At 46.9% G+C, this 27,960-nt stretch overlaps 1 protein-coding gene across 1 annotated transcript in view; it reads right to left on the minus strand.

Annotated features, from left to right (window-relative positions):
- Positions 1-20,604: 20,604 nt before the first annotated feature.
- KREMEN1 (kringle containing transmembrane protein 1) overlaps positions 20,605-27,960 on the minus strand; it is a 98,534-nt gene continuing 91,178 nt past the window's right edge. The window contains exons 9-10 of the mRNA XM_064271926.1: positions 23,698-23,854; positions 20,605-21,043 (exon numbers count right to left, since the gene is read on the minus strand). Coding sequence (XP_064127996.1) covers positions 21,026-21,043; positions 23,698-23,854 — 175 coding nt within the window. The 3' untranslated portion in view covers positions 20,605-21,025. The remainder of the gene's footprint in view (positions 21,044-23,697; positions 23,855-27,960) is intronic.

A 27,960-nucleotide genomic window follows, 5' to 3' on the forward strand; every position in this document is an offset into this window, starting at 1 on the left:
CACTGTGTCCCTTGTACCCAGCATGGTGCTGGACACACAGCATGCGCTCAGTAAATATTTGTTGAAAAAAAATGAGCAATCCGGTCACTTGGAGGCAGAGACCTTAAGAGGAGAACAGGAAGCATGCACATGTGTGTTGTGTATGTGGTGTGTATGTGAGGTTTGTGGGGTGTGTGGTATTTCTGTATAGGAGTGCACGAGTGTTGATGTGCGTATGTGTGTTGTGTGTGTGCTGTGTGTATATGGTGTGTATGCTTGCATGTATGTATGTATGCATGCTGTTTGTGTATGTGTGTAATATGTGCACTGTGGTGTGTGCATGTGTGGTGTGTGCATGTGTGATGTGTGCATGTGTGGTGTCTGAACATGTGGTGTGTGCGTGTGTGTGATGTGTGCACATGTGTGATGTGTGAAGGCTTTTCTAACAGTGACCCTGCCATTAGTAAACCGGGCCCAGTCCCTGCCCTGGAATCTGATCCACTGAGTCTCAGTGGTCCACTTGGGGAGATGTTAGGAAGGTTGGAGAGAGGCAGCTCCTTTCTCCACCGCCTGCCCTCTGTCCTCCTGATACCAAAACTCCCCAGGGCTCTAGGAGACTTGGAGAGAAGATGCCTGTCTCTCTTGGGGCAGCACCAAATGACTGAAACACAAAGTCTTGCTACTTGAGCCCAGTGTCTGTAACAGAGTTTTGTGAACATCTATCAGTCCTTGCTGACATTACCCCTGCTTGCCATAGAACTCAGATGTATCCAAAGGACCAAAACCAAAAACCAAACCAGTTGCTATTGAGTTGATTCTAGCTCAAGGCAGGACACCTGGGTTCAAATCCCAGCTCTACTACTTAGTTGTTTGATCTTGAGCAGAGTTCCTTCCTCTGAATAGGGGATAATATTATTACCGACCCTCCTAGGGTTGTTGTGATGATTAGATGAGCTAATGGAAGTAACAAGCTATGGCAGCCAGTCTCCAAGATGGCTGCCAATGATCCTCCATCTCCCTGTCCTCACACCCCCACAGTCTCCTCACACACTGAACACAGTTGACCTGTGTACCAATAGGATATGGTGGGATGACAAAGTATAATAAAAGACAATGTGGCTTCTGTGAATTGAAACTAACCCCTGAGGTCACCTTGTAGTAAAAAACAGATTGGCTAAGAAAATAATATCACTTATAAGTATTGTGCTCCTTTAAAAAATCACCTACACGAGACCAAACGGTGAACAATTACTTAAAACGAAGACGAAAATATAAGGGGCAGGGAAACTAGATTAATGGAAACGGAACAACCAGATGGAAATAATGAGAATGCTCATGCATTGTGAAGAATGTACCCAATGTTGCTGAACAACTTGTGTAGAATGGAAACCTAAACTGCTGTGTGAACCATCACCAAAAGCACGATATTATTTAAAAAAAAAAAAGACAATATAGCTTCTACTTTACTCTCTCTGACATCACTTGCCCTGGGAAAAAGCTAGCTGTTGTGTCTTGAGAATGCTCAAGCAGTCCTAGGGAGAGTTTCAAGTGGTGAGGAACTGAGGTCTCCTGTCAACAGCTGGTACCAACTTGCCAGCTACATGAGGGAGCCATCTTGGAAGTGGATCTTCCAGCCCCACTGAAGCCTTCAGATGAAACTGCAGCCCCAGCTAACACCTTGACTACAACCTCATGAGAGACCCTGAGCCAAAACCACTCCACTAATGTTTATTGTTTTAAGCTGCTAAATGTGGGGGTGATTTGTTACACAGCAGTAGATAACTAATACATATGTAGCACAGTGCCTGACACACAGTAAAAACCGAAACCAAACTCGTTGCCATCAGTCGATTCCAACTCATAGCAACCCTATAGGGCAGAGCAGAACTGTCTCATAGAGTTTCCAAGGAGCGGCTAGTGTCTTCTCTGTCTTCAATGGCTTCTTGTCCAATTCTCCTACTTGAATCTGACATCCCATTTTCCCATTTGACTCCTAGACTTCATCTACTCACTCACCTGCCATCCTCAACACCACACCCCTTTCACAGCTCATCATTGTCTGTTCTTGAAAAACTCTTACGTATAAAGTGCCTGTTTCCCACCAATCTTGCTCCCTGAGCAAGCGGAAGCTAAAGCCAGTCTCTTCTAAATGTTTGCAACTGAGAACGTTAAGGAGCAAATCACTCCTGAGCTGACCACCCAGTCCATCTTCCTCCAGGCCCATTTCCTGCTTGCTATTCCATCGGGCTGGAAAACGGCTCCGTCGGCCTCAGGGACCCTGGAAGGAGAACTATCCAGAACGAATACCAGTATCTCTAGACTCAGGACTGGCTGTATAATTTGTGGGGCCGAGTACAAAATGAAAATGCAGGGCCCCTTATTTGAATATTATTAAGATTTTCAAGATGGCAACAGCAGAGAAATAAATCAAGCATGGGACCCTCTGAGTGCACAGTGCTCTGAGTGCGAGGCCATGTGTGGCTGCAGGGGTCACGCGCCTGTGAATCCTACCGGCACCATAGACCTTTCCGGCCACCAGACCCCATTTTCTGAGAATTCTCCAAGTGTTTGCTTTCTTTCCTCTGTTCTTTGTTTTCTTTTTCCAGCTGTCTGCATCCTCTTCTTTTCTGGAGAGCCAACCAGCACTTCCAGCTGGCTTGGCTGCCACTTGTCATCTTCAGAGCTATTGGGTTTCCTTCAACATTTGTCTGGAAGGCTCTGCTTCTCGCTTTGGCTTTATCTTGTCCTTCTCCTTCTGTGGCTGGAGTGATGTCAGGACCTGGCACAGTGAGGCTTGATCGCAAATCAGGATCCCTTCCATCTTTTCGCCCAGTGATTCTCACACCAGCCCCGGCCCACTCCTCCAACCTCATCGTCTGTTGCTCCTCCCACTAGGCAACATTCATTCCAGGCCTTTACTTGTCTGTGAACTTTTGAATAGCGTGGCAGAGACAATGGCACGTATTCAGCAATTTCAGGCCCCACATGCCCCACCCACAGGAAGACTAAATTTCCCAGTGCCCCTTGTAGCTAGGTGACATCATGTGACCCGTTCTGGCCAATGGAATGTGAGCCCGTTGCTATCAAGTCTATTCCGACTCATAGTGACCCCATAGGACAGAGTAGAACTGCCCCATAGGGTTTCCAAGGAGTGGCTGATGGATTCGAACTGCCGACCTTTTGGTTAACAGCCAAACTGTTAAACCACTGCACCACCAGGGCTCTAGTAACAGAATGTGAGAGGACGTGAAATACATCTCTCTTAGGCCTTGTCCCTAAAATCTCCTAGAGATCCTCTGCCCACACTCCCTTCCCCTGGTCTGTTTGTGACACAAGGGTGCCTTGAAGCCCCAAGATAATGGAGCTACAAGATGGATGCAGGCTAGAGCCCAAGTGCCTAATGAACATCCATGGTAGATTTTGCATGAGAAAGAAATAACCTTAGGAACTGCCCTCCACCCTCTGGCTGCCCAGAATGTGGGACCAGTGAACTCACTGGGAAGATCGGCTTTCTCCCCTTTTCCTCAGCCTGGTTCTTGCCACTGGCTCAATTTTTCAGGGTGCTTCCTGTTTTTTTTTTCCTGTGGTCATGAAGGTCCTGCACCATCCCCATGACTGGTGTTAGGGATTGGACTGTTGTGATCCATAGGGTTTTCACTGGCTGATTTTCAGAAGGAGATGACGAGGCCTTTCTTCCTAGTTCGTCTAAATCTGCAAGCTCTGCTGAACCCTGTTCAGCATCAAAGCAACAAGCAATCTGCCACTGATGGTGGTGGCTGTGCACAAGGTGCATCAGCTGAGAATGAAATCCAGGTCTTCCACTGGCCCGCCACGGTGGGACCTTAGATGAGGTGAGGGCTCATTTTCCCCATAGGAAAGATAAGGGAGGATTCTGGTCCTGGTGGCAGCTAACAGCTGCCCCTCTCACTTGCTCCAAGGGAAGACATGACTATGATCTTTGCATGAAGTTCCCACAGGTGAGCCTCCTGGAGTTGTGTGTTGTTTCTGGAAGCCTGAAAGTTGATGACTGTGTGGAAGCAGTTTGCGGACACAAATGTGCGGATGGGGGTGTGTGGCTTTGAGGCTGTAAAGAAATCCCTGGGTCCAGTCCCAGCTTTGCCTCCATTTACCAGCCCAAGGGTCTTGGACAAGGGCTACATTCTGCATGAAGAAGAGAAGTTACCCATTCAGGATTATGTAACAGCAACAGCAGGTTTCTGGGCTGATAACGAAAGGTTGGTGATTCGAACCCGTCAGCTGCCCCTCGGGGGAAAGATGTGGCTGTCTGCATCTGTAAAGATTGTTGTTGCTCAACAGTCAGTCCTGACTCATAGTGACCCCAAGTACAACAGAACAAAATACTGCCTGGTCCTGCACCCCTTGTTGCAGCCAGGGTGTCAATCCATCTCCTTAAGGGTCTTCCTCTTTTTTACTGACCCTTTAGTTGACCAAGCACGATGTCCTTCTCCAGGGACTGATGCCTCCTGATAACATGTCCAAAGTACATGAGACAAAGTCTCACCATCCTCACTTCAAAAAAGCAATCTGGCTGTACTTTTTCCAGGACAGATTTGTTCCTTCTTCTGGCAGTCCATGGTATATTCAATATTCTTCGCCAACACCATAATTCAAAGGCATCAATTCTTTTTCGGTCTTCTTTATTTATTGTCCAGCTTTCACATGCCTGTGAGGTGATTGAAAATACCATGGCTTGGGTCAGGCACACCTTACTCCCCAAAGTGACATCTTTGCTTTTTAACACTCTTTAAGAGGTCTTTTGCAGCAGATATGCCCAAATGCAAATCGTTTGATTTCTTGACTGCTGCTTCCGTGGGTGTTGATTGTGGATCCAAGTAAAATGAAATGCTTGACAACCTCAGGCTTTTCTCCGTTTATCATGATGTTGCTTATTGGTCCAGTCATGAGGATTTTTGTTTTATTTATGTTGAGGCGTAATCCATACTGAAGGCTGTGGTCTTTGATCTTCATCAGTAAGTTCTTCAAGTCCTCTTCATTTTTCAGCAAGAAAGGTTGTGTCATCTGCATTTTGTAGGTTGTTAATGAGTCGTCCTCCAATCCTGATGCTGTGTTCTTCATATAGTCTGGCTTCTTGGATTATTTGCTCAGCATACAGATTACATATGGTGAAAGGATACAACCCTGACACACACCTTTCCTGACTTTAAGCCATGCAGTATGCCCTTGCTCTGTTCCAACGACTGCCTCTTGGTCTATGTGCAGGTTCCTCATGAGCACAATTAAGTGTTCTAGAATTCCCGTTCTTTGCAATGTTATTCATAATTTGTTATGATCCACACAGTTGAATGCCTTTGCATAGTCAATAAAGCATAGGTAAACATCTTTCTGTTATTCTCTGCTTTCAGCCAAGAGCCATCTGACATCAGCAATGATATCCCTGGTTCCATGTTCTCTTCTGAATCTGGCTTGAACTTCTGGCACTTTCCTGTTGATGTGCTACGCAACTGCCTTTGAATGATCTTCAGCAAAATTTTATTGTCAGCGATATTAATGATGTCGTTGGATAATTTCTGCATTCTGTTGGATTGCCTTTCTTTGGAATGGGCACAAATATGGGTCTCTTCTAGTCGGTTGTCCAGGAAGCTGTCTTCCAAATTTCTTGACATAGACGAGTTAGCACCTCCAGTGCTGCATCCATGTGTTGAAACGTCTCAGTTGGTATCCCTTCAGTTCCTGGAGCCTTGTTTTTCACCATTTCCTTCAGTTTACCTTGGACTTCTTCCTTCAGTACCATCAGTTCTTGATCATACGCTACCTCCTGAAATGGCTGAACATCGACCAATTGTTTTTGGTACAGTGACTCTGTGTATTCCTTCCACCTTCTTTTGATGCTTCCTTTGCCGTTCAATAATTTCCCCATAGAATCCTTCAATATTGCACCTTGAGGCTTGAATTTTTCCTTCAGTTCTTTCAGTTTGAGAAATGCTGACAGTGTTCTTCCCTTTTGGTTTTCTCATTCCAGGTCTTTGCACATTTCATTATAATACTTTGTCTTTTTGAGCCACCCTTTAAAATCTTCTGTTCGACTCTTTTATCATTTTGCTTTAGCTGCACTATGTTCAAGAGCAAGTTTCAGTCTCTCTTATTGTCCATTTTGGTCTTTTCTTTCTTTCCTGTCTTTATAATGACCTTTTGCTTTCTTCATGTATGATATCCTTGGTATCATCCCACAACTCACTTGGTCTTCAGTCATTAGTGTTCAATGCATCAAATCTATTCTTGTGATGGTCTCTAAATTTAGGTGGGATATACTCAAGGTCATATTTTGTCTCCTGTGGACTTGCTCTAATTTTCTTCAGCTTCTACTTCAACTTGCATATGAGCAATTGATGGTCTGTCCCGAAGTTGTCCCCTAGCCTTGCTCTGACTGATGATATTGAGCTTCTCCATCACCTCTTTCCACAGATGTAGTTGATTAGATTCCTGTGTATTCTATCTGGCAAGGTCCATGCGTACAGTCGCTGTTTATGTTGTTGAAAAAGGTATTTGCAATGAAGAAGTTGTTGGCCTTGCAAAATTCTATCATGTGATCTCCAGCATCATTCCTATCACCAAGGCCATGTTTTCAACTTTTTTTGTTTCCAACTTTCGCATTCCAATCACCAGTAATTATCAATGCACCTTGATTGCATGTTTGACCAATTTCAGACTGCAGAAGTGGGTAAAAATTTTCAGTTTGTTCATCTTTGGCATTATCAGTTGGGGCATAAATTTTAATAATAATTGCATTAACTGGCCTTCCTTGTAAATGTATGAAGAGATTTTGAAATGTTCATTTTGACAATGAATGCAATGCCATTCCTCTTCAATTTGCCATTCTGGCACGGTAGACCATATGATTATCTGATTCAAAGTGGCCAATACCAGTCCATTTCAGCTCACTAATGCCTAGGATATTGATCTTTATGTGTTCAACTTCATTTTTGATGACTTTCAATTTTCCTACATCGGAAACATCCCATGTTCCAATTATTAATGGATGTTTGCAGCTGTTTCTTCTCATTTTGAGTCATGCCACATCAGCAAATGAAGATCCCAAAAGCTTGACTCCATCCACATCATTAAGGATGACTCTACTCTGCAGAGGCGGCTCTTTCCCGGTCATCTTTTGAGTGCCTTCCAACCTGAGGCGTCATCCTCTGGCACTCTACCAGACAATATTCCGTTGCTATTCATAAGGTTTTCACTGGTCTATTTGTTCAGAAGTAGACTGCCAGGTCCTCCTTCCTAGTCTGTCTTAGTCTGGAAGGTCCACTGAAACCTGTCTACCATGGGTGACCCTGCTGGTATTTGAAGTACTCATGGCATAGCTTCCAGAATCACAGCAACACGCAAGCCACCACAAACCGACAGATGCGTGGGGCTGTAAAGATTTAAAAAAAAACAAAAACAGCCTTGGAAACCCTATTGGGCAGTTCTATTCTGTCCTATAGAGTCGTTATGAGTCGGAATCAAGTCAGTGGCAAGAGGCTACCTATGGGATAGGTCCCTGGGTGATGTAAATGGTTTATGCTCGACTACTAGCCTAAAGGTTGGTGGTTCGAAGCCAACCAGTGGTGCCAATGAAGAAAGGTCTAGAGATCTGCTTTCATAAAGATTGTTCTTTGTAGTTAGGTACCATCCCTATGTAACAGAGTAGAACTGCCCACCAGGGCTCCTTCTGTACAGATTAAAAAAAAAAAAAAACTAGGAAACCCTATGGGGCAATTCTATTCTGTCACATGGGATTGCTATGAGTGGGAATTGACTCAGTGGCACCTAACAGCAACAACCTAGGGGACAGGTCCCTGGGTAGCATAAACTGTTCACACTTGACTACTAGCCTAAAGGTTGGTGGTTCTAACCCACCAAGTGGTGCTGTAGAAGAAAGGCCTGGAAATCTGCTTCTGTAAAGATTAAAAAACGAAACCTATTGCCCCATCTTTCTCCCATGGAGCATCTGGTGGGTTTGAACCAACAACTTTGTGGTTAGCAACTGGGATGGTTAAGATTGTGTGTCAACTTGGTTGGGCCATGATTCTTAGTGTTTATATGTGATCACTTCCACGATGGAATCCGCTGTGAGTAGCCAATCAGTTGATGGGAAGTTTCCTTGGAGGTGCGGCCTGCATCCAAATATAAGCAGATGTTCTGGCTTTTTGCTTGCTCTGGACCATGCGGCTGCATCCTGTTTATCTGACCTCCAATTCTTGGAACTTGAGCTATCAGCTTATTGGCTGACCTTGGGATTCATTGATCTTCACAGCCTGTGAGTCAGAGCCCTGCCCTCCGACCTGCCCATCTTGGGTTGGCCAGCACCCGCAGGTACGTAAATCAGGAGAAGCCTCGTGGTCTTGCCTGCCAATCTTGGGATTCATCAATCTTCACAGCCCGTGAGCAAGAGCCCTGCTTTCCAACCTGCTGATCTGGGATTCGCCAACCCCTGTGGCTATGTGAATTGAGAAAAGCTTCTATCCTGATCCATGGACTTGGGACATTCCAGCCTCTATAATTGCATGAGCCATTTCCTTGATATAAACCTCTCTCTCTATATATTTATATGCTTTACTGGTTTTGCTTCTCTGGAGAACTCAGCCTAAGACAGCAACCAAGTGCTTGACCACTGCACCAAAAGAAAACCCTATGGAGCAGTTCTACTTGGTAACACATGGGGTCAACATGAGTTGTAATTGACCTGACGGTGACTTTTTTTTACCTGTGGGGTTGTTGAAGGATTAAATAATACACAGTGTGTAGAATTTGGTAGGGATCCTGGTCCTCAGGCATTTAATAAATGCTTGACATCAATATAGCTAAGTCCCTGCCATTCAGCAGGCCTTGCTGTTCCCAGCTACGTGTACATGCATCAGGCAGGGCACCAACCCTCCCCACCCCCTACACCGAGTGGTTTGACGAATGCTGTGGCTGCCCACAACCCTTTGCCTGGAGCAGGGTGCAGTGGTGTGGGGGGCGTTCTGGGGGGTAGGCCCCTAGTGCCTAATTCAGTTTTAAAGATGCAGCTGGTGTCCTTTACAGAAAGTGTTCCAAGACCTCGAAGGCCCATCAAATGCGAAATTTTGGCTCAACCCCATCAGCCAACCCCCAACCTGCTGCAGACCCGTTGGCAGAAGATCAGAAACCCCAATTGTGGAGGGTTAATTACTGACTTGGCACCCATCTGCTAGGGAGAACTTGCAAGGGCTTTTTTCTCTTTCCAGAGGCATAAACATTTGTACTGTCAGTAGCCCAGGGGGGCTGGAGATGTTTATTTTGTAGCGAACAAAGAAAAAGAACTTTTGGGTTGGGGGCTGAACATTCTGGCCCTGGGAGAAGTTTTTCAGAGGCTCCTGTACCAGCAGACGTCTCTGGGAGTGATTCAGGGTGGGCAGGGCAGTGGTGTGGGCGATGCTGGGGCAGCAAAATGTACGGACCAGCAGCTTTGGGTAGGCACACCTACCATCCCTGGAGCCCCACGTGTCTTCCCCACGCAGACCAAAGCGATTCTCCTCAGTGCTCCTGGTGTGTTCTAGAAGCTTCTGAGTGCTGTGATGGTTAGAGACTTATTTCAATGCTCTTTTTGTGTGCTTTCCAAATTTTATATAATCAATGTGCATTTTTTCCCAGAATTACGCACGTAATTCATGAATGCATTCTTGTTGCAAAAGATTCAATCTACATATAAATCCATCCCAGAAAACGTTAGCATCTCCCTTCCTTCCTATCTTCCTCCACATTCCAAAGGTGACTGTGATGAAAGCTTGGTGTGCAACCTTCCAGGCCTTTGTTTGGCCTTTACATACACATATTCCTCTCTCTCTTTTAAAAATATTTTCAAACTTGGTTTCAGGCATATGTTTTGTTCTACGACCCAATTTTTGCACTTTTGATGTTTTGGGGGTATTTCTGGTAGAGTATCTATAAACGCACCACACTACTTTGAATGGCTGCACAGATTTCATAGAATAGAAGTAGAATAATTTATCCAATACCTCCCCAGGTGATGGAATGAGTCTCTTTAATAAGCAGAAAAAAGGAGGCTATGCTATTAATGAGGAGCCCTGGTAGCGCAGTGGTTAAGAGTTCAGGGTGCTAACCAAAAGGCTGGCAGTTCAAATCCACCAGCCGCTTCTTGGAAACCCTATGGGAGAGTTCTACTCAGTTCTACTCTGTCCTATAGGGTCGCTATAAGTCAGAATCGATTTGATGGCAACAGGTTAAATGCTATTAACGAAGGATCCCTGGTGGTGCAATGGGTAAGCATTTAGCTGCTAACCAATAGGCTAGCAGTTTGAACCCACTCAGTGGCTCTGTGGGAGAAAGACCTGGTGATCTGCTTCTATAAAGATTACAGCCTTGGAAACCCTGTGGGGCAGTTGTACTCTGTCCTATAGGGTTACTATGAGTTGGGATCGACTGTACCCAACAACAACAAATGATATTCATAAAGACTTTATGATAAAGTCATAAAGACTATTGTTGGGTCCCATGGGGTCTGGGCCCTGGGGACTGACCCTCAGGGCCCTGGACACTTGCCCTCTTGTCAGGCGTTAAGTAAGTCTGAGCGCTTATAGATATTGCGGGGAGACTGAGAGTCGTGAGTTAACGCCCAGTTTTAGGATTCAATGACCAAGAAACCCGGCTTCAACGAAGAGATTCACATTCAAGGCAGGCCTTCTTCTGCAGCTCTGTCTTACCACTGGGTGGCGCTGGTGAGCAAGGTTGCACCGCGATGGCTCAAAGGATGACAAGGGTACAGGAGGAAGGGCCTGGGGACAATGCTGGCCTGCAGTTTCTTGGCAGCTTCTTGTGCCTTCCCCCTGCAAGCTTGGCCAGGGGCCTTAGCCTGCCTGTTTGCCCACCTGTGCCTTGAGGAAAATTTGAGGACATCCAAATCCTGTATTTGTTCTATTATCTGATGTATCAGATAAGGAAATCTACTGCAGGCAGGAAGCCAGCAGAGAAATGTACTTTTGTTTAGTAGACATGGCCCAAGAAAGTGAAGGTCAATACAGGCTTTTATAAAATGGGGCCACATATTGAATGTATTGGGGAAAGCTAGCTACTTAAAATGGGGGTTCTCACTCTCAAAGCGAGGCTCTTGGGCACTAGAGTTCAAGGGCTCACCAGAGGTCTCCTGTGCTCCTGGTGGACTCTGCGAGGTGAGCTTTGAGAACCACGTGATTCAGCCCATTTATGAGTTGGGACTATGGACCAGGCCCTGGACCCATTGACTCCTCTCCAGACCTTTGTCTTTAGGAGTAGCATTATCCTTAGATCACTGATCATCATAGTTGAAATGTAGTGAGATTCACAGGCCGGAGGCTGAGTGCAACATTTTACCTGTATTATTGCATTTAATCTTCACAACGACCCTATGAGAAATGACATTATACCTATATTACTATATCTATTTTACTATTTTTTTAATTAAAATATTGTACTGTGTTTTCAGTGAAAGTTTACACAGCATTATTACGTTCCCGTTTAACAATTTCTGCACAATTTGTTTAGTGACATTGGTTACATTTTTCACAGTGTGTCAAACTTTCTTATTATTAAAAGGTTCTGGTTTTTCCAGGGCTTGTAATCTAGTTTCCCTGCCCCCGTTGTCTTCTCATCTTTGCTTTTGAGTAAAAGTTGACCGTTTGGTCCCACACAGATAATTTTTTTTAAAGGAGCACAGTACTCACAGATGATATTGATTATTTTATGAGCCAATCTGTTAGTTAGCTAAAAGGTGACCTCACGGAATAGTTTTGGTTCAAGGTTTAATTAGTATTTCAGGGCGATAGTCTTGGGGAGTTCTCCAGCTCAGCTGGTCCTGTAAGTCTGGACTTTTTAAGAATTTGAGTTCTGTTCCACATTTCGCTCCCACTCCGTCAAGACCCATCTGTTGTGCTCCTGATCAGAAAGGTCGGCAGTGGTAGCCAGGCACCATGTTTTCTCTACTTTATAGAGGAGTCTGTGCGGATAGTGGATGTGCAGTGGTAGAGTTCTTGCCTCCCACCTGGGGGATCCAGGTTTGACTACCAGCCCACTCACCTTATTCACAGCCACCACCCGTCCGTTTGTGGAGGCTTGTGTGTTGCTATGATGCTGAACAAGTTTCAGTGGAGCTTCCAGACTAAGACAGACTTTCGTTTTGTTCTGGGCTGACTGGATGGTAGCTAACAGGAACAGTGTAAATGAGTTTACTGTAGGTTCATTGAGCAAACCTGCTGTAAAAGACCTCTTTAAAATATTAAAAAGCAAAGATGTCATCTTGAGGAGTAAGGTGTGCCCAACCCAAGCCATGGTATTTTCAATTGCCTCATATGTATGCAAAAGCTGGACAATGAACAAGGAAGACTGAAGAATGATTGATGCATTTGAATTATGGCAAAGAATATTGAATATACTATGGGCTGCCAGAAGAATAAACAAATCTGTCTCAGAAGAAGTACAGCCAGTATGCTCCTTAGAAGCGAGGATGGTGAGACTTTGTCTCATGTGCTTTGGACATGTTATCAAGATGGATCAGTCCCTGGAGAAGAAGGTCATGCTTGATAAAGTAGAATGTCAGTGAAAAAGAGGAAGATCCTCAAGGAGATGGATTGACACAGTGGCTCCAACAAGTAGCAAGTGGCTCAAAGTAGCAACAATTGTGAGGACAGTGCAGTGCTGGGCAGTGTTTCATTCTGTTGTGCACAGGGTTGGTCTGAGGCAGAACCAGCTCGATGGCACCACCACCACTACCAACACAATGGAGGTTAGGAAGGTAAAGTAACTCACCTGAGGTCTGTGAACTGGTGAACGGCAGGGCCTGCATGGGACCCTAGTCCTCATGAAGCCAGAGCTTATAGTCTCAAACTATGCTCAAAGGCTTCGTCAGGGAAGCCAGGCCACTTGGCCAAGTTTACACGCACAGGGTGTGACAGAAGGCCCATCCTCCCTCCCTCATGCTGCCCCTTTCTCAGCCCCACCTCTGGTCCCTGGCACCCCAAAAAACTCATGGGCACAGCTCGCGGTGTGTTTCAGGAGCAGAGGTTCCAAAGCCTTGGCTCCAAGCTGCAAATAACCTAAAGCTGGAATGAGGAAATGGCGAGGAGCACCCAAGAAGAAAAGAAGCCCTGGTGGTACAGTGGTTAAGTGTTCGGCCGCTAACCAAAAGGTCGGTGGTTAGACCCCACCAGCGGCTCTGCAGGACAAAAGACCTGGCGATATGTTCCCGTAATGATTACAGCCTAGTTCTACTCTGTCCTATAGGACCACTAAGAGTTGGAATCAACTCCACGGCATACAACACCCTCCAAGACGAAAGGCCTTCCTTTGGGTCAGTCTCCCTGAACTTGGAGGGTCAGCCGGGAAGGCGAGAAGCTGGGGAGTTAAATAGATTCTGTTTCCCCTTTGCTAAGAGATTTGGATGGCAGATCTCAGCCAAGGAAAGCAGCATGAAAAAGGCAGGCTGAGTTCGCCTCCAGGTCCGAGAAGAAAAGCGAGCGGCTAGGCGACTGGAGGACTCCCTACGTGGGAAAGGGAAATGATTTCAGCCTGGCATTTGGCTGGAAGACCAGCTGATGCTTCCAACTCATGGGTATTAGCAAAGGAGAACAAGGAATTGCTGAGGGTGGCAAATTGGTTATAATTAAGAGACCCTGGGAGACGCAAAGCAATGCAAGGGCCACCAGCTGTTCTGGAGCTAGTGCCTCTGTCCTTGGAGCCTCTGGCTTGGGCCTGGGAGCAGCTCAGGAAACCAGCCGCCCTCCCCTGGGGTGTAAACCATTCAAACTAAGATATGGTATTCGGGGAGGAAGCCTCTCCCAGGCCCTCTCTCTGATGGAGCCCAGGGTTCAGGAGGTGGCGTCACGTTCCTCCAGGCCTGTTCTGCCAGCACCTTTTCCTTCCATTTCTCCACAACTGACACTCGCCCATCTTGTCTCCCAGGAGAGCAAACAGGCTTGGGCTATGTATGCTTTTTGACTGAGTTAACCTCTCTGAGCTTCAGAGTCATCATCACGCAAATGCGGGTAATCACAATACCTAATTCATACAATTATGATAGGGATCAAATAAGATAACGCCGCTGTGAGGGGTGGGGCCCTGGGGGTACAGTGGGGGCCCACAAGTGAGCAGCCACAATTTGTGAACAAATGGGTGTGGCTGTATTCCAATAAAGCCTTATCTGTGGACACTGAAATTTGAATTTTTATATAACTTTCAAAGGAGTTCAGGTGGTGCAAATGGTTAAATGCTTGGTTGCTAACCGAAAGGTCTGTGATTTGAACCCATCCAGCAGTTCCGTGGGAGAAAGACCAGATGATCTGCTTCCGTAAAGATTATAGCCTAGGAAACCCTATGGGTCAGTTCTACTCTGTCGTGTTCGGTCGCTGAGTCAGAATCAACTTGACCGCACCTAACAACGACAGCACATACATTTTACATGTCACAAAATCTTCTGATTTTTTTTTCAAGGATTTTAAAAGGCAATTCTCAGCTTGTGGGCTGTAAAAACAGGTAGTTTACCCACCCCTGCACTACGCATACCACTTTCCTTGGGCTGTCCGGAGGCACTGCCCACAATCGTGGCGATATTTGGGGTCATGGAGCCTCCCTTAGAGCCCACCCCACTGCCATGGGTGGGAGGGGACAGCGGTACAACAGGAGTGAGAAGCCCAGCTTTGGAGCCTGCAGACCTGGGGTGAATCCTGGCCCTGCCCTCCAGTGGCTGGGTCCCTTCTCTGAGTCTCGGTTCCCTTGGTGAGTTGTTGCAAAGATGAATTCAGCAACGTCTTGGCACAGCTGCTGGCACACCGTAGGTACTGCAGAAACAGTAGCTGACATTCTTATTCTTATTCTTATTCTTATCCTTGATTCTTCAAAACCCCTTTCCTCAGCTCACCCCAGGCCCATGAAGAGCTGCCTCATATTTGGCTAAATATGAACTCTGAACCCTCCCTTGACCCAATTTCATCTTTGGTGCTAGCAATAAAGGCAAGCTAACTAAACACATATATGTGATCAATATGCAACATAGCAGGCCCCCAATTTCATTTTTAAAAATCCAGTGGCCTCATTTGAAGAATGGTGAATGTTCCTAGGAGTGAAAGAAATGAAATCTGAAACTGTCTTATAAAAGTCTTGGCTGTTTCAGACATTTCAGTTCTTTCCTCTGTGGAGTTAACGCTGGACCTCAAGCTTGGATCCATGTTCCCCCTCAAATGCTTCTCTCTGGAGCCCCTGGCCCCCGGCCCAGTCATCCACAGCTAACAGGTTCATTCTAGAGCCCAGTGACCACCACGTGTGACTCTCGGGAAGGCACAGGGCGTCCCCGAAGCCGGGCATCCTGGACATTGGCTGGTCCTCGTCCAGGATCCGCCCAGCACTGCCTGCCCCCGGTGGCCGGGTGTAGTCCTCTTCAGCGGGGGCCTGGTGGCTCCAGACAACAGCTGGAGACCAGAAATGAAGACTTCCTGTTACAAGCAAATGTTGTTGCTTCTTGAGGTTGAAATAATCTATCCCCGAAGTGTCCCTTTCAGCCGAGCAAAAACAATCCCCCATGGGGACCCGACCCTGCCACAGAGGAACAAAAGCACCACAGTTCTCTTCGGCCCAGGGATGGTCTGCTCTCTCAGGCATGCACAGCCCAGGGGGGACAGGGGATGGCCATGTGACTTCCAAGCTTGGAGACAAGGTCACCCTTGTCCAGCTCTTTCCCTTCCCACAGGGGGAAGAGCTTTTGATGGCCCGACAAAGGATGAGGCGGATGCTATCCTGGTGCCTGGCTCCCAGGTGGCTGGGGTTTTCGTGTCTGCATCTCTTAGGTTTGGGAGAACACAGGGCACGAGGCCCAGATCAGTGGTTCCCAAAAGCGACTCACATGGACTCTGGTCCTTGTGTTCCAGAATCCAAAGTTGGTTCTTTAGGCAGGACGGCTGCAAATTCTGGCCACATTTATTATTATTTTTCTGTCACATGATTATCTCTAAGACATTCACCAGCAAGGCCACCCCGATTGTTTTCCACCAGCCGTTTCCTGCCACTAAAAATATTTTCCTTCATGGAAGGAGGGAGCTTCTGGGAAAGACAGAAGGGAAGCTCAGAGAAGATAAACACTTGAGGAAAGCTGGCCTTTAAAGGGGCCATCCTAGTGCAACGGTGCCAGCTGGGTCTTAGGATGGGCTGTGCTGGGCAATGCAAATGGTTAAGTAATTGACTACTAACTGAAAGGTTGGTGGTTTGAACCCACTCAAAGATGCCTTGGAAGAAAGGTCTGGCAGCAATCTGCTTCCCAAAACCCTCTGAAACAGCTCTACTCTGCACACACGGGGTCGCCACGAGTCAGAATTGACTCAATGTCAACCCACAAGGATGACAACAAAGCTTTGGGTGAGGGCAGAAGTTAGTAAGGGACAGGGGGAGGACAATGTACAAAACTTACATCAAGGCAATGCCCCTTCCAGAGAGGTATCTGGGAGAACCGCTGTGCTACAGGCCTCTGCCCACTTGGCCTGTGAAGAGTCTTTGGAAAGAAACAGCCTTTGTGGGTGACTAACACATACACTGCTGACGGTGAAGGAAGCAGCGATCAGGACTCACGCGGCTGTCTACGTGTGAACAATTTGTTTCAGAAGAGAAGGTGGCGACTATCAACCACATTTCTCAAATTAAAGCGGTTATCAAACTACAGTGTGCGTCAGAGTCATCTAGGAAGCGTCCCAGGGATTCTGATTTGGTAGGCCTGGGGTCGGGCCCAGGAATCTGCATTTTGAACAAGGGCACCAGGGAGTCTGATGTGAGTGGTCTGCGCACCACACTCTGAGAAAGTTGTCTGCGGTGAAGGCAGTGATAGTATTTTTTTTTTTTAATAATACAGTGGAACCTGTGGGAGCCAGAACTCGATGGGGCTGCCTTGTTTTTCCAGGTCTTGCAAGTTTTCTGCCTTTGACAGGGCACAGTCTTACCACTTTCTATTGCTCGCTTTAGTGGAAAATATTTGAGTTTCCCTTCTCTGACGGGTTTCTGCCTTACCCAGGTTCTGGTTTTTGCAGATTTTACTGGGTTTTTGGTGAAGGTTCACACAGCAGTTTAGGTTCCCATTCAACAATTTCTACACAAGTTGTTCAGTAACACTGGTTACATTCTTCACAACGTGCGAACATTCTCATTTCCATTCTGGTTGTTCCATGTCCATTTAATCTAGTTTCCCTGCCCGCTGACATTCTCATCTCTGTTTTAAAGTAATTGTTGACCATTTGGTCTCACATAGGTGATTTTTTAAAGGAGCACAGTACTTACAGGTGGCATTCATTATTTTTGAGCCAATCCGTTATTTGGATACAAGGTGACCACAGGGGTTAGTTTGGTTCAAGGTTTGAAGAGTGTCTCAGGGCAAAAGTCTTCGGAGTCCTTCAGTCTCAACCAGTCCAGTAGGTCTGGTGGTAGTATTCTTTTGTTGCACTGGCCTGTGCCCCCTTTTCTCCAGGAACCCTAAAGCGAACAAACGAAAAACCAAGCCCCTTGCTGTTGAATTGACTCTGACTTACGAGGATCCCGTGCGTTGCCGAGTAGAACTGCTCCGTGGGGTTTCTTGGCTGAAATTTTAGTGGAAGCAGATCAGTAGGTCTTCCTTTTGTGGCACCGCTGGGTGGGTTTGAACCTCAACCTTTAGGTTGGTGGACGAACGCAAACCATTTGCGCTACCGATGAGGCCATTCAAGAGCCCTACACTCCAGCAGTAACTAGCTGGACCAAGGAGACCTTGCCCGGCAATTTATCTCCTGAGAATTTGGAATTGGGACTCAGAGAGCCAAGTCTGTGTGTGCCAACTAGTCAGTCAGGTTAGAAGCTTTGCTCGTAGGTGCCCTTGCCCTGGCTTCTGGGACCACCCCCTCGGCTGGCCCCTGCCCCTCTCTGGTTGTCCTGCCCAGGTCCCTCCTCTTCTGCCTCGATGGGTCCTGAGGCACTGTTGCCAGCAGCCATCTGGGATCACCCTGGATGCTGCCCCTGGGATGTCCTCTGCTTCCATGTGTCCCTGTTCTGTGTTCCCCGGGCCAGGCCATGGCTTGAGTCTCAGGCTGTCTATCCAACCACCTACTGGGCAGCTCTACCTCCATGTCCCATAGGGATCTCACTCCACAGATCTCAAATGAACTTGTCATGTTTTCTCCCACACCTGGTGTCCTTTTATGCTCCTGTCTCAAAGAATGGCACCTCTCTCCACTCAGGCACCTAAAACACCTGAGCATCATCCTAGATGCTTCCTTGCTCTTAACCCCCACAGCTATTCTGTAATGAAAGGAACCGCTAACATTTATGGAAAACATATGACAGGTAATAACTCATCACAATCCTATGAGGTAGGCACTGTAATTCCCCCATTTTAAACCCCAAACCAGAACCCACTGCTGTGGAGTCAATTCCAACTCCTAGTGATCCCATAAGACACCGTAGAAATGCCCCATAGGGTTTCTGAGGCTGTAATCTTTAAGAAAGCAGACTGCCACATCTTTCTCCTAAGGAGCAGCTGTTTTGGGGTTCATACTGCTAACCTTCCAGTTAGCAGCTGAGCACTTTAGCCACTGCACCACCAGGGCTCCTTAGCCCCATTTTGCAGATGGGAAAACAGGCACACAGGGCTGGGTACTTGCTCAAGTTCACATCGTAAGTGGTGGAGTTGGAATCTGAGCCCAAGCAGTCTGGCACCAAGGACATGCTCTTGACCTGTAGACATGGTCAGTCTTTCTCACACCCTTGTCCTCCCTCCATCCATTGCCAGCCTGTGGGCTGGGCAGACCCTCCTCGGCATCTCTGTCTGGACCTGTGCATCTAAGGAGCTTCCCGACTGGCCTCTTTGCCCTTGGTCTTACCCTACCCAATCTGTTTTTCATAACGCAAGCAAGTAAACTTTCTAAACCAGGAATCTGATATCACTTCTTTACTGTTTTTCCTGTACGGGTCTCATGGCTCATGAATGGTGGATTCTGAACCCCGGCAGGCTGGCCACAGGGCTGTGCCCTCAACTACTACATATCCTCACCTCTGAGCCTCAGCTTCCTCATCGGCAACATAAAAACAAAAACCCAGTTGCCACCCAGTTGGCTCTGACTCATGGCGACCCCTTGTGTGTCAGACTAGAACTGTGCTCCACAGGGTTTTCAGGGGCTGAGTTTTTGGAAGTAAATCATCAGGCCTTTCTTTTGAGGCACCTCTGGATGGACTCAAACCTCCAACCTTTCCATTAGCAGCCAAAAACATCCACTGTTAGTACATCCAGGGACTCCAATGGCAAAATAGGGGCCACAACACCCAAAGTGCTGTTAGGATATGCGGAGTGCCTAAGGGACCTAACACAGTTGGCAACTCTTCCAGGGAGCTTCTATTCATATTAAAAAGAAAACAGGGGGAGAAGAAAGGGAGAGGGAGGAACTGGTTGCTCTGAAAGGCAAGGTCACTTCCACAAGGGCTCCTAATTAATTACATAAGCACTCATTTGATTTTCATAATCCCTCTGAGGTGGAGGTACAGTTACTTGCACTTTCCAGGTGAGGAAGCTGGGGCCAGTTCAGACCTGGGTCTGGAGACCAGTTCAGACCTGGGTCTTTCTGAGTCCAGAGCCCTGTGCTCTCGCCACCAACCTCCCCCGCCTCCCTCTCAAGTCTTACCAGCTAAAGAGCAACTGCGGGGCAAGGCCGTGAAAGACAGTGGTGGGAAGAACCAAGGGAATGGTGAGGCGCAGGATTAGAGAAGAACGCAGCGTCACACAATGGGATACCTCCCCCACCCCCTGCCTAGTACTCCCCCCAGAAACTACGACCAGCTCCACCACTGTTTCTACAACAATGAGAATATTTATTTTCTCCAGACAGTAAAAATAACAGTTTTCTCTCTTTTGTAAAAGTTAAGTACCGTTACATTCCATTTTCTTAAATAACAAAATCCTAAAAATATATATTAAATTGTATACAGTGCGTCACACTTCATCTTATATTTTAAAATACGATGTTTCTATTTTATCCTCAAAGTTGCATATTAAGAGCATATTTACAAATAAAGCCTTGTCATCCAGAGTTGAGATCCCCGCGAGAAGGTGAGTTCGGATGTGGGAAGGTCCGGTGCTGTGTGAACCCGGGCAGGGGCGGGGGTGGGGGGGCAGCTCCCTGCAGGCAGGGAGGGGGCCTCCGATATGGGTTTCTAAGACGCTTCTTTTCATGAAGCAATAGTTACCTCTGGCTCTCCTCCACACACCCCCTTTCTGACTTGATGATGCGTACGTTCAACCTGGCAAGACAGGAGCTGTGAGATGGGCCCGTCAGGGGTCGGCCCCCGAGCTGTCCAGCCCCAGGGCAGGAGCTGTGGCTGGAAGGTTTGAAAACACCCCACACCAGGGCAGCTAAGCTGAGAGACTTGGCCAGGAGGTAGAACAGTGAGGAAGGTAAACAAAGACACCAGAGGAAATACAATCAAAAGGGTAACAATTCCCAAGGTAATAACCAAAGCAGACATTAAACACGCGGAGATTCGCAGCCCAAGAGGGTGGCTGGGATGTGAGCAGGTAGCTGGCCTGGCTGGCTGGGGGGATCGGGGGAGAGTCTGGCAAGGCCTCATCAGATGAGGGGTACAGATCTCAGAGGCTGTCCACTTTTTTTTTTTTTTTTCCATTATTCTAGGTATTTATTAGTGGTCATCGTAGGCTGTCTACTTCTAAGTGCCTGGAGACTAAGTGTGCAGTGCCCCCAGGACTCACGGGGGCTTGGGGACAGCCTGGCTGACTATGGCTGGACCACAAACCCGGTAAGGCCGACTCCTGACTTGGTGCTGAGCAGGCGTGGGTGTGTGACTATGCCCGGGCACACCCCACAGGTTTGCCTGCTGGCCAGGACAACTGTACTTGAGAGTGCTTTGATCTTTGCGGGTTTCTGACTGATTGGAGTCTTGAGCCAGAGCCCACACTTCAGAAGTTACAGCAACCCAGTTACCTCGCATCTGCTTGAGAGGCCTCAGGTCTGCTCTGAAGTCGGAGGAGGTGGGCACCGGGGTTCATTCCCACTGGTCACTCCTTTGCATGCCACTGGACAAACGGGAAGAACACGGGCACCATGTGTGCACCTCCTGAGACACCAGGGAGCTGCCCCACAGCCACCCCAAGTCAGTCATCACAGGATGTGACTAGGTCAGCTGGCAGAGGGCCCCTGTTGGTGCCACACCGAGAGCAGGGCTGTGCGTGGCACACGGGCTGAGGCAGGTCTAGAAACTGCAGGTGGCTTTGGGCACAGGCTTCAGCACGGCCATTCACGGTGGTCCGCAAAGGCCCCTTGTGCAGTCTTCTCTGTCCTCTTTCACAGTCTCCTCTGTGCTCTGTAATTTACTTTTCTCAGGGTCACCCCTTTCCAATCACCTCCAGCCCCCATGCTCTCACTTACGAAGTAGTTTCTTCTTCCTGGGTACCCCTTATTTCTCAGGTGCTGGGGGCCTCTCTGTGGGTGTTACCGACCAGCCCTTGCCAGGCCCAGCCTGAGGCATTTATAGAGCCTCAACTTAGGACAATTTACAGCCTCCTTTCCTCATGCTGTACCAAGCTGGGCGTGGGCTTCCTGAAGCTGCGCCAGGGCCAACAGGAACAAAGCCTGGGCATCACAGTGTTTCCTGGGACCTCCGTGAAGGGACTGGTACAGCTGTAGGCTTCAGATAGCACACTAGCGCAGGGCCTGGCCTCCCTGGCCAGAGATCCAAGATGGGAGGGTGGTGGGCAAGCATGGTGCCCCAAAGGACAGCACTTAGCAATCAGCGTAAGCCCTAGTCAGCTGAACAACTGTCCCTCTGCCCGGGTGAACCCTTCCCAGGCCTTAATTCCACACTCCCTTTATGCTGCTAATGGGTCTACTCACAGCACAGAGCCCTTCTCAGTCCACAACCTGACACTTGTGTGTGAGAGGAGATTCCACAAAAGCCAGGAATACTTGGAGGGAGACAGACATGTTGGTACATTTCCAGGGGTCCCTGCATATAACAGGCCTCTGTCCTCGGGCCCAAGGGTCTGTAGACAGCTGCTCCAGGATAATCGCCCTTTCTAGATCAAAGCATGAAGATCATGCCTAGTGGCTCTGTTGTCTACAACCGTGGCTGCACAGGCCTCACACTGTGTCTGGGCAGTGCCCCTGCCCTCCCTGTGGACATGCTGCCTGGCCTCCTTCCTCTGGGTGCCCCTGCATGCCAGCTCCAAGCATCTCTCCTGGACTTAGGTTGCCGACTATTGCCTCTTCCTGCAGACACCTCCCAGCTGGTCCCACCCTGCCCTCCGTCCTCCCAGGAATGGCCAGGTACAGAAGGGTTGCCAGCGTGGCAGAATCCTGGGAAGGGTCATGGCCTGGGGAGGTAGGCAAAGTGTTTCAAGAAGCCAGATGCCAAACAAGCACTGAGTGCCTAGGGGAGAGTCATGCTCTGACAAATGGCCCAGCCAGGCCTTCAGAGCGGCAGGCAGCTCTTCTCTCAGCTGTTGCTGACAAAGCCTGCTTTCGAATGGTGAGGACATCTGAATTAGAGATGGCACTCACACCACCAGCTGGAGCTCTCCATCTGAGGAGCCCCACATCCTCCCTCTCACTCCTCACATCATCTCTGCAGTTCACCTACACATCTGAGGGATGTGGGGGCATGGGACCAAGGGCAAGGACCTGTCCTCTTCCACCAAGCCATGCCTAACCCCACTCCAGGCCCCTAGGAAAGGTCAGACAGGGCCACAGGGGGCACAGCCCTCAGGGTGCTTTTCAACTTCTTTTTTAACTGGGAGACACCTGAGCAGGGGATGCAGGCTCTGGGTCTCACATGGTGCTGCCTAAATGCTGCATCACAATATTTATACTCCTATTCTGAACCAGAGTCAGCCTGGAGAACCATGGAGAGATGGCGGCCTGGCCTGGTTCCCCAGGACCAAGCTCAATCTAACAAGTAGTTACTGAGTACCTATACCAGCTTCCAGTAAAGTCTGTTGCATGAAGAAATGCATGAATTTTTATGTGATCACTCTTCAAGCTTGCTCTGGTGGTCACAGAGCTATGAAAATAAAGATACAGAAAGAAGCCTGTATGGGGGAGATATCAAGGTGATGTGAATGGGAGTCACCAGATCCAATTCTCAAGCCCGCCCCTGCTGGAGGAGGCCCATGCTGGTGCAGAACCTTGACAGCAAAGCCCCGGAGTTAGCCCAGAGCGTGGGGCCCTCTTTATGCTTTGGGGGTGCTAATGCCCAGGGGTACACGCTTGTGCAGAACCAGGATAATCTTTGAGAGATCTCCAATTCTCCCTGTCTAGCCCAGGAGAAACTGATCTGTTGGTGGACCAAACAGAAGAAGAAAGAGTCAGCATACAGTATGCCTACCACCACCTGACAGTCATCTAGAATGCACCTGAGCCCAGTGCCCGACGCAGCTCCCTCTGTCCCTTGGGCCCACTGCTCCCAGGACAGAGAGGTGGAGGCAGAGAAGGCCGGGACACCCAAGCCTTCAGTCTTTTCTCCTGAGTGCAATCGATGAAGCAGGGTGAAACCATGCTGCACGGCCCTGCAGCGCAATCCCTTCCCATCTGAAGGGGGCACCAGAAGGGGCCAAGGCCGAGGGAGAGGCAGGGAAGTTGGTCAGAGGAGCACCACGGGAGAGCTCGACCCCCAGCAGCCTGAGCTTGCACAGGGACCTGGTGTCCTGGCACAGCTGGGCTTTTAGTCACTCACGAGGGGATTCCGGTCATCTTGTTGACTCTGACCCTTGAGCTTCTTCTTAAAGATGGAAATCGAAGTAGAAGGCTTATAAAAAATGCTCCAGATTTCCCCCGAAGTCCCTGGTTGATGGCAACCCCTAAGGTCCCCTGGGGCAGGAACACGATGGGACCTGTCAAACACAACATAACTCAATGTTTCAAGCAGAGCAGAGCAAAGCATCTAAACAGCTGACCACCTCATGAGCTACCTGGTACCCACTAATGGGGCGTTCAGTGCAAGGCCTTGGCAAAGCCCTAATTGTGGCCTTTAGAGACTATGGATGAACTGTGTCCTGTGGGCATCAGGGCTGCAGGGCGGGGTGCAGTCCAGCAGATTTCAGTTCAGAATCTCAGAGAACTTTCTAACTGGCAGAATTATTCAAATCTGGAAAGGGTTGGCCAGAGAGATAATGGTTTTCAAATTTTTTTTTTTTAATTAACTTTTATTAAGCTTCAAGTGAACATTTACAAATCCAATCAGTCTGTCACATGTAAGTTTACATACATCTTACTCCCTTCTCCCACTTGCTCTCCCCCTATTGAGTCAGCCCTTTCAGTCTCTCGTTTCGTGACAATTTTGCCAGCTTCCCTCTCTATCTTCCCATCCCCGCTCCAGTTAAGAGTTCCCAACACACTCTCAAGTGTCCACCTGATTTAATTAGCTCACTCTTCATCAGCATCTCTCTCCCCCCCGCTGACCAGTCCCTGTCATGTCTGATGAGTTGTCTTCGGGGATGCTTCCTGTCCTGTGCCAACAGAAGGTCTGGGGAGCGTTGCCGCCGGGATTCCTCTAGTCGCAGTCAGACCATTAAGTATGGTCTTTTTATGAGAATTTGGGGTCTGCATCCCACTGATCTCCTGCTCCCTCAGGAGTTCTCTGTTGTGCTCCCTGACAGGGCAGTCATCGATTGTGGCCGGGCACCAACTAGTTCTTCTGGTCTCAGGATGATGTAGGTCTCTGGTTCATGTGGCCCTTTCTGTCTCTTGCGTTCTTAGTTGTCGTGTGACCTTGGTGTTCTTCATTTTCCTTTGCTCCAGGTGGGTTGAGACCAATTGATGCATCTTAGATGGCCGCTTGTTAGCATTTAGGACCCCGGACGCCACATTTCAAAGTGGGATGCAGAATGTTTTCATAATAGAATTATTTTGCCAATTGACTTAGAAGTCCCCTCAAACCATGTTCCCCAGACCCCCGCCCCTGCTCCGCTGACCTTTGAAGCATTCATTTTATCCCGGAAACCTCTTTGCTTTCAGTCCAGTCCAATTGGGCTGACCTTCCATGTATTGAGTATTGTCTTTCCCTTCACCCAAAGCAGTTCTTATCTACTGATTGATCAATAAAAAACCCTCTCCCTCCCTCCCTCCCTCCCCCCTTCGTAACCACAAAAGTATGTGTTCTTCTCAGTTTTTACTATTTCTCAAGATCTTATAATAGTGGTCTTATACAATATTTGTCCTTTTGCCTCTGACTAATTTCACTCAGCATAATGCCTTCCAGGTTCCTTCATGTTATGAAATGTTTCACAGATTCGTCACTGTTCTTTATCGATGCGTAGTATTCCATTGTGTGAATATACCACAATTTATTTACCCATTCATCCATTGACGGACACCTTGGTTGCTTCCAGCTTTTTGCTATTGTAAACAGAGCTGCAATAAACATGGGTGTGCATATATCTGTTCGTGTGAAGGCTCTTGTATCTCTAGGGTATATTCTGAGGAGTGGGATTTCTGGGTTGTATGGTAGTTCTATTTCTAACTGTTTTAGATAACGCCAGATGGATTTCCAAAGTGGTTGTACCATTTTACATTCCCACCAGCAGTGTATGAGAGTTCCAATCTCTCCACAGCCTCTCCAACATTTATTATTTTGTGTTTTTTGGATTAATGCCAGCCTTGTTGGGGTGAGATGGAATCCCATCGTAGTTTTAATTTGCATTTCTCTAATGGCTAATGATCGGGCGCATTTTCTCATGTATCTGTTGGCTGCCTGAATATCTTCTTTAGTGAAATGTGTGTTCATATCCTTTGCCCACTTCTTGATTGGGTTGTTTGTCTTTTTGTGGTTGAGTTTTGACAGAATCATGTAGATTTTAGAGATCAGGCGCTGGTCTGAGATGTCATAGCTGAAAATTCTTTCCCAGTCTGTAGGTGGTCTTTTTACTCTTTTGGTGAAGTCTTTAGATGAGCATAGGTGTTTGATTTTTAGGAGCACCCAGTTATCTGGTTTCTCTTCATCATTTTTGGTAATGTTTTGTATTCTGTTTATGCCCTGTATTAGGGCTCCTAGGGTTGTCCCTATTTTTTCTTCCATGATCTTTATCGTTTTAGTCTTTATGTTTAGGTCTTTGATCCACTTGGAGTTAGTTTTTGTGCATGGTGTGAGGTATGGGTCCTGTTTCATTTTTTTGCAAATGGATATCCAGTTATGCCAGCACCATTTGTTAAAGAGACTATCTTTTCCCCAATTAACTGACACTGGTCCTTTGTCAAATATCAGCTGCTCATACATGGATGGATTTATATCTGGATTCTCAATTCTGTTCCATTGGTCTATGTGCCTGTTGTTGTACCAGTACCAGGCTGTTTTGACTACTGTGGCTGTATAATAGGTTCTGAAATCAGGTAGAGTGAGGCCTCCCACTTTCTTCTTCTTTTTCAGTAATGCTCTGCTTATCCGGGGGTTCTTTCCCTTCCATATGAAATTGGTGATTTGTTTCTCTGTCCCCTTAAAATATGACATTGGGATTTGGATCGGAAGTGCGTTATATGTATAGATGGCTTTTGGTAGAATAGACATTTTTACTATGTTAAGTCTTCCTATCCATGAGCAGGGTATGTTTTTCCACTTTTTTATGTCCTTTTGAATTTCTTGTAGTAGAGCTTTGTAGTTTTCTTTGTATAGGTCTTTTACATCTTTGGTAAGATTTATTCCTAAGTATTTTATCTTCTTGGGGGCTACTGTGAATGGTATTGATTTGGTTATTTCCTCTTCGGTGTTCTTTTTGTTGATGTAGAGGAAACCAAGTGATTTTTGTATGTTTATTTTATAACCTGAGACTCTGCCAAACTCTTCTATTAGTTTCAGTAGTTTTCTGGAGGATTCCTTAGGGTTTTCTGTGTATAAGATCATGTCATCTGCAAATAGTGATAGCTTTACTTCCTCCTTGCCAATCCGGATACCCTTTATTTCTTTGTCTAGCCTAATTGCCCTGGCTAGGACTTCAAGTACAATGTTGAATAAGAGCAGTGATAAAGGGCATCCTTGTCTGGTTCCCGTTCTCAAGGGAAATGCTTTCAGGTTCTCTCCATTTAGAGTGATATTGGCTGTTGACTTTGCATAGAAGCCCTTTATTATGTTGAGGAATTTTCCTTCAATTCCTATTTTGGTAAGAGTTTTTATCATAAATGGGTGTTGAACTTTGTCAAATGCCTTTTCTGCATCAATTGATAAGATCATGTGGTTTTTATCTTTTGTTTTATTTATGTGATGGATTACATTAATGGTTTTTCTGATATTAAACCAGCCTTGCATACCTGGTATAAATCCCACTTGGTCAGGGTGAATTATTTTTTTGATGTGTTGTTGGATTCTATTGGCTAGAATTTTGTTGAGGATTTTTGCATCTATGTTCATGAGGGATATAGGTCTATAATTTTCTTTTTTTGTAATGTCTTTACCTGGTTTTGGTATCAGGGAGATAGTAGCTTCATAGAATGAGTTGGGTAGTATTCCGTCTTTTTCTATGCTTTGAAATACCTTCAGTAGTAGTGGTGTTAAGTCTTCTCTGAAGGTTTGGTAGAACTCTGCAGTGAAGCCGTCCGGGCCAGGACTTTTTTTTGTTGGAAGTTTTTTGATTACCGTTTCAATCTCCTTTTTTGTTATGGGTCTATTTAGTTGTTCTACTTCTGAATGTGTTAGTTTAGGTAGGTAGTGTTTTTCCAAGAATTCATCCATTTCTTCTAGGTTTTCAAATTTGTTAGAGTACAATTTTTCGTAGTAATCTGAAATGATTCTTTTAACTTCATTTGGTTCTGTTGTGATGTGGTCCTTCTCGTTTCTTATTCGGGTTATTTGTTTCCTTTCCTGTATTTCTTTAGTCAGTCTAGCCAATGGTTTATCAATTTTGTTAATTTTTTCAAAGAACCAGCTTTTGGCTTTGTTAATTCTTTCAATTGTTCTTCTGTTCTCTAATTCATTTAGTTCAGCTCTAATTTTTATTTTTGTTTTCTTCTG

Source organism: Loxodonta africana, chromosome 19 (assembly GCF_030014295.1).
Source record: "Loxodonta africana isolate mLoxAfr1 chromosome 19, mLoxAfr1.hap2, whole genome shotgun sequence".
Classification (NCBI taxonomy): domain Eukaryota; kingdom Metazoa; phylum Chordata; class Mammalia; order Proboscidea; family Elephantidae; genus Loxodonta; species Loxodonta africana.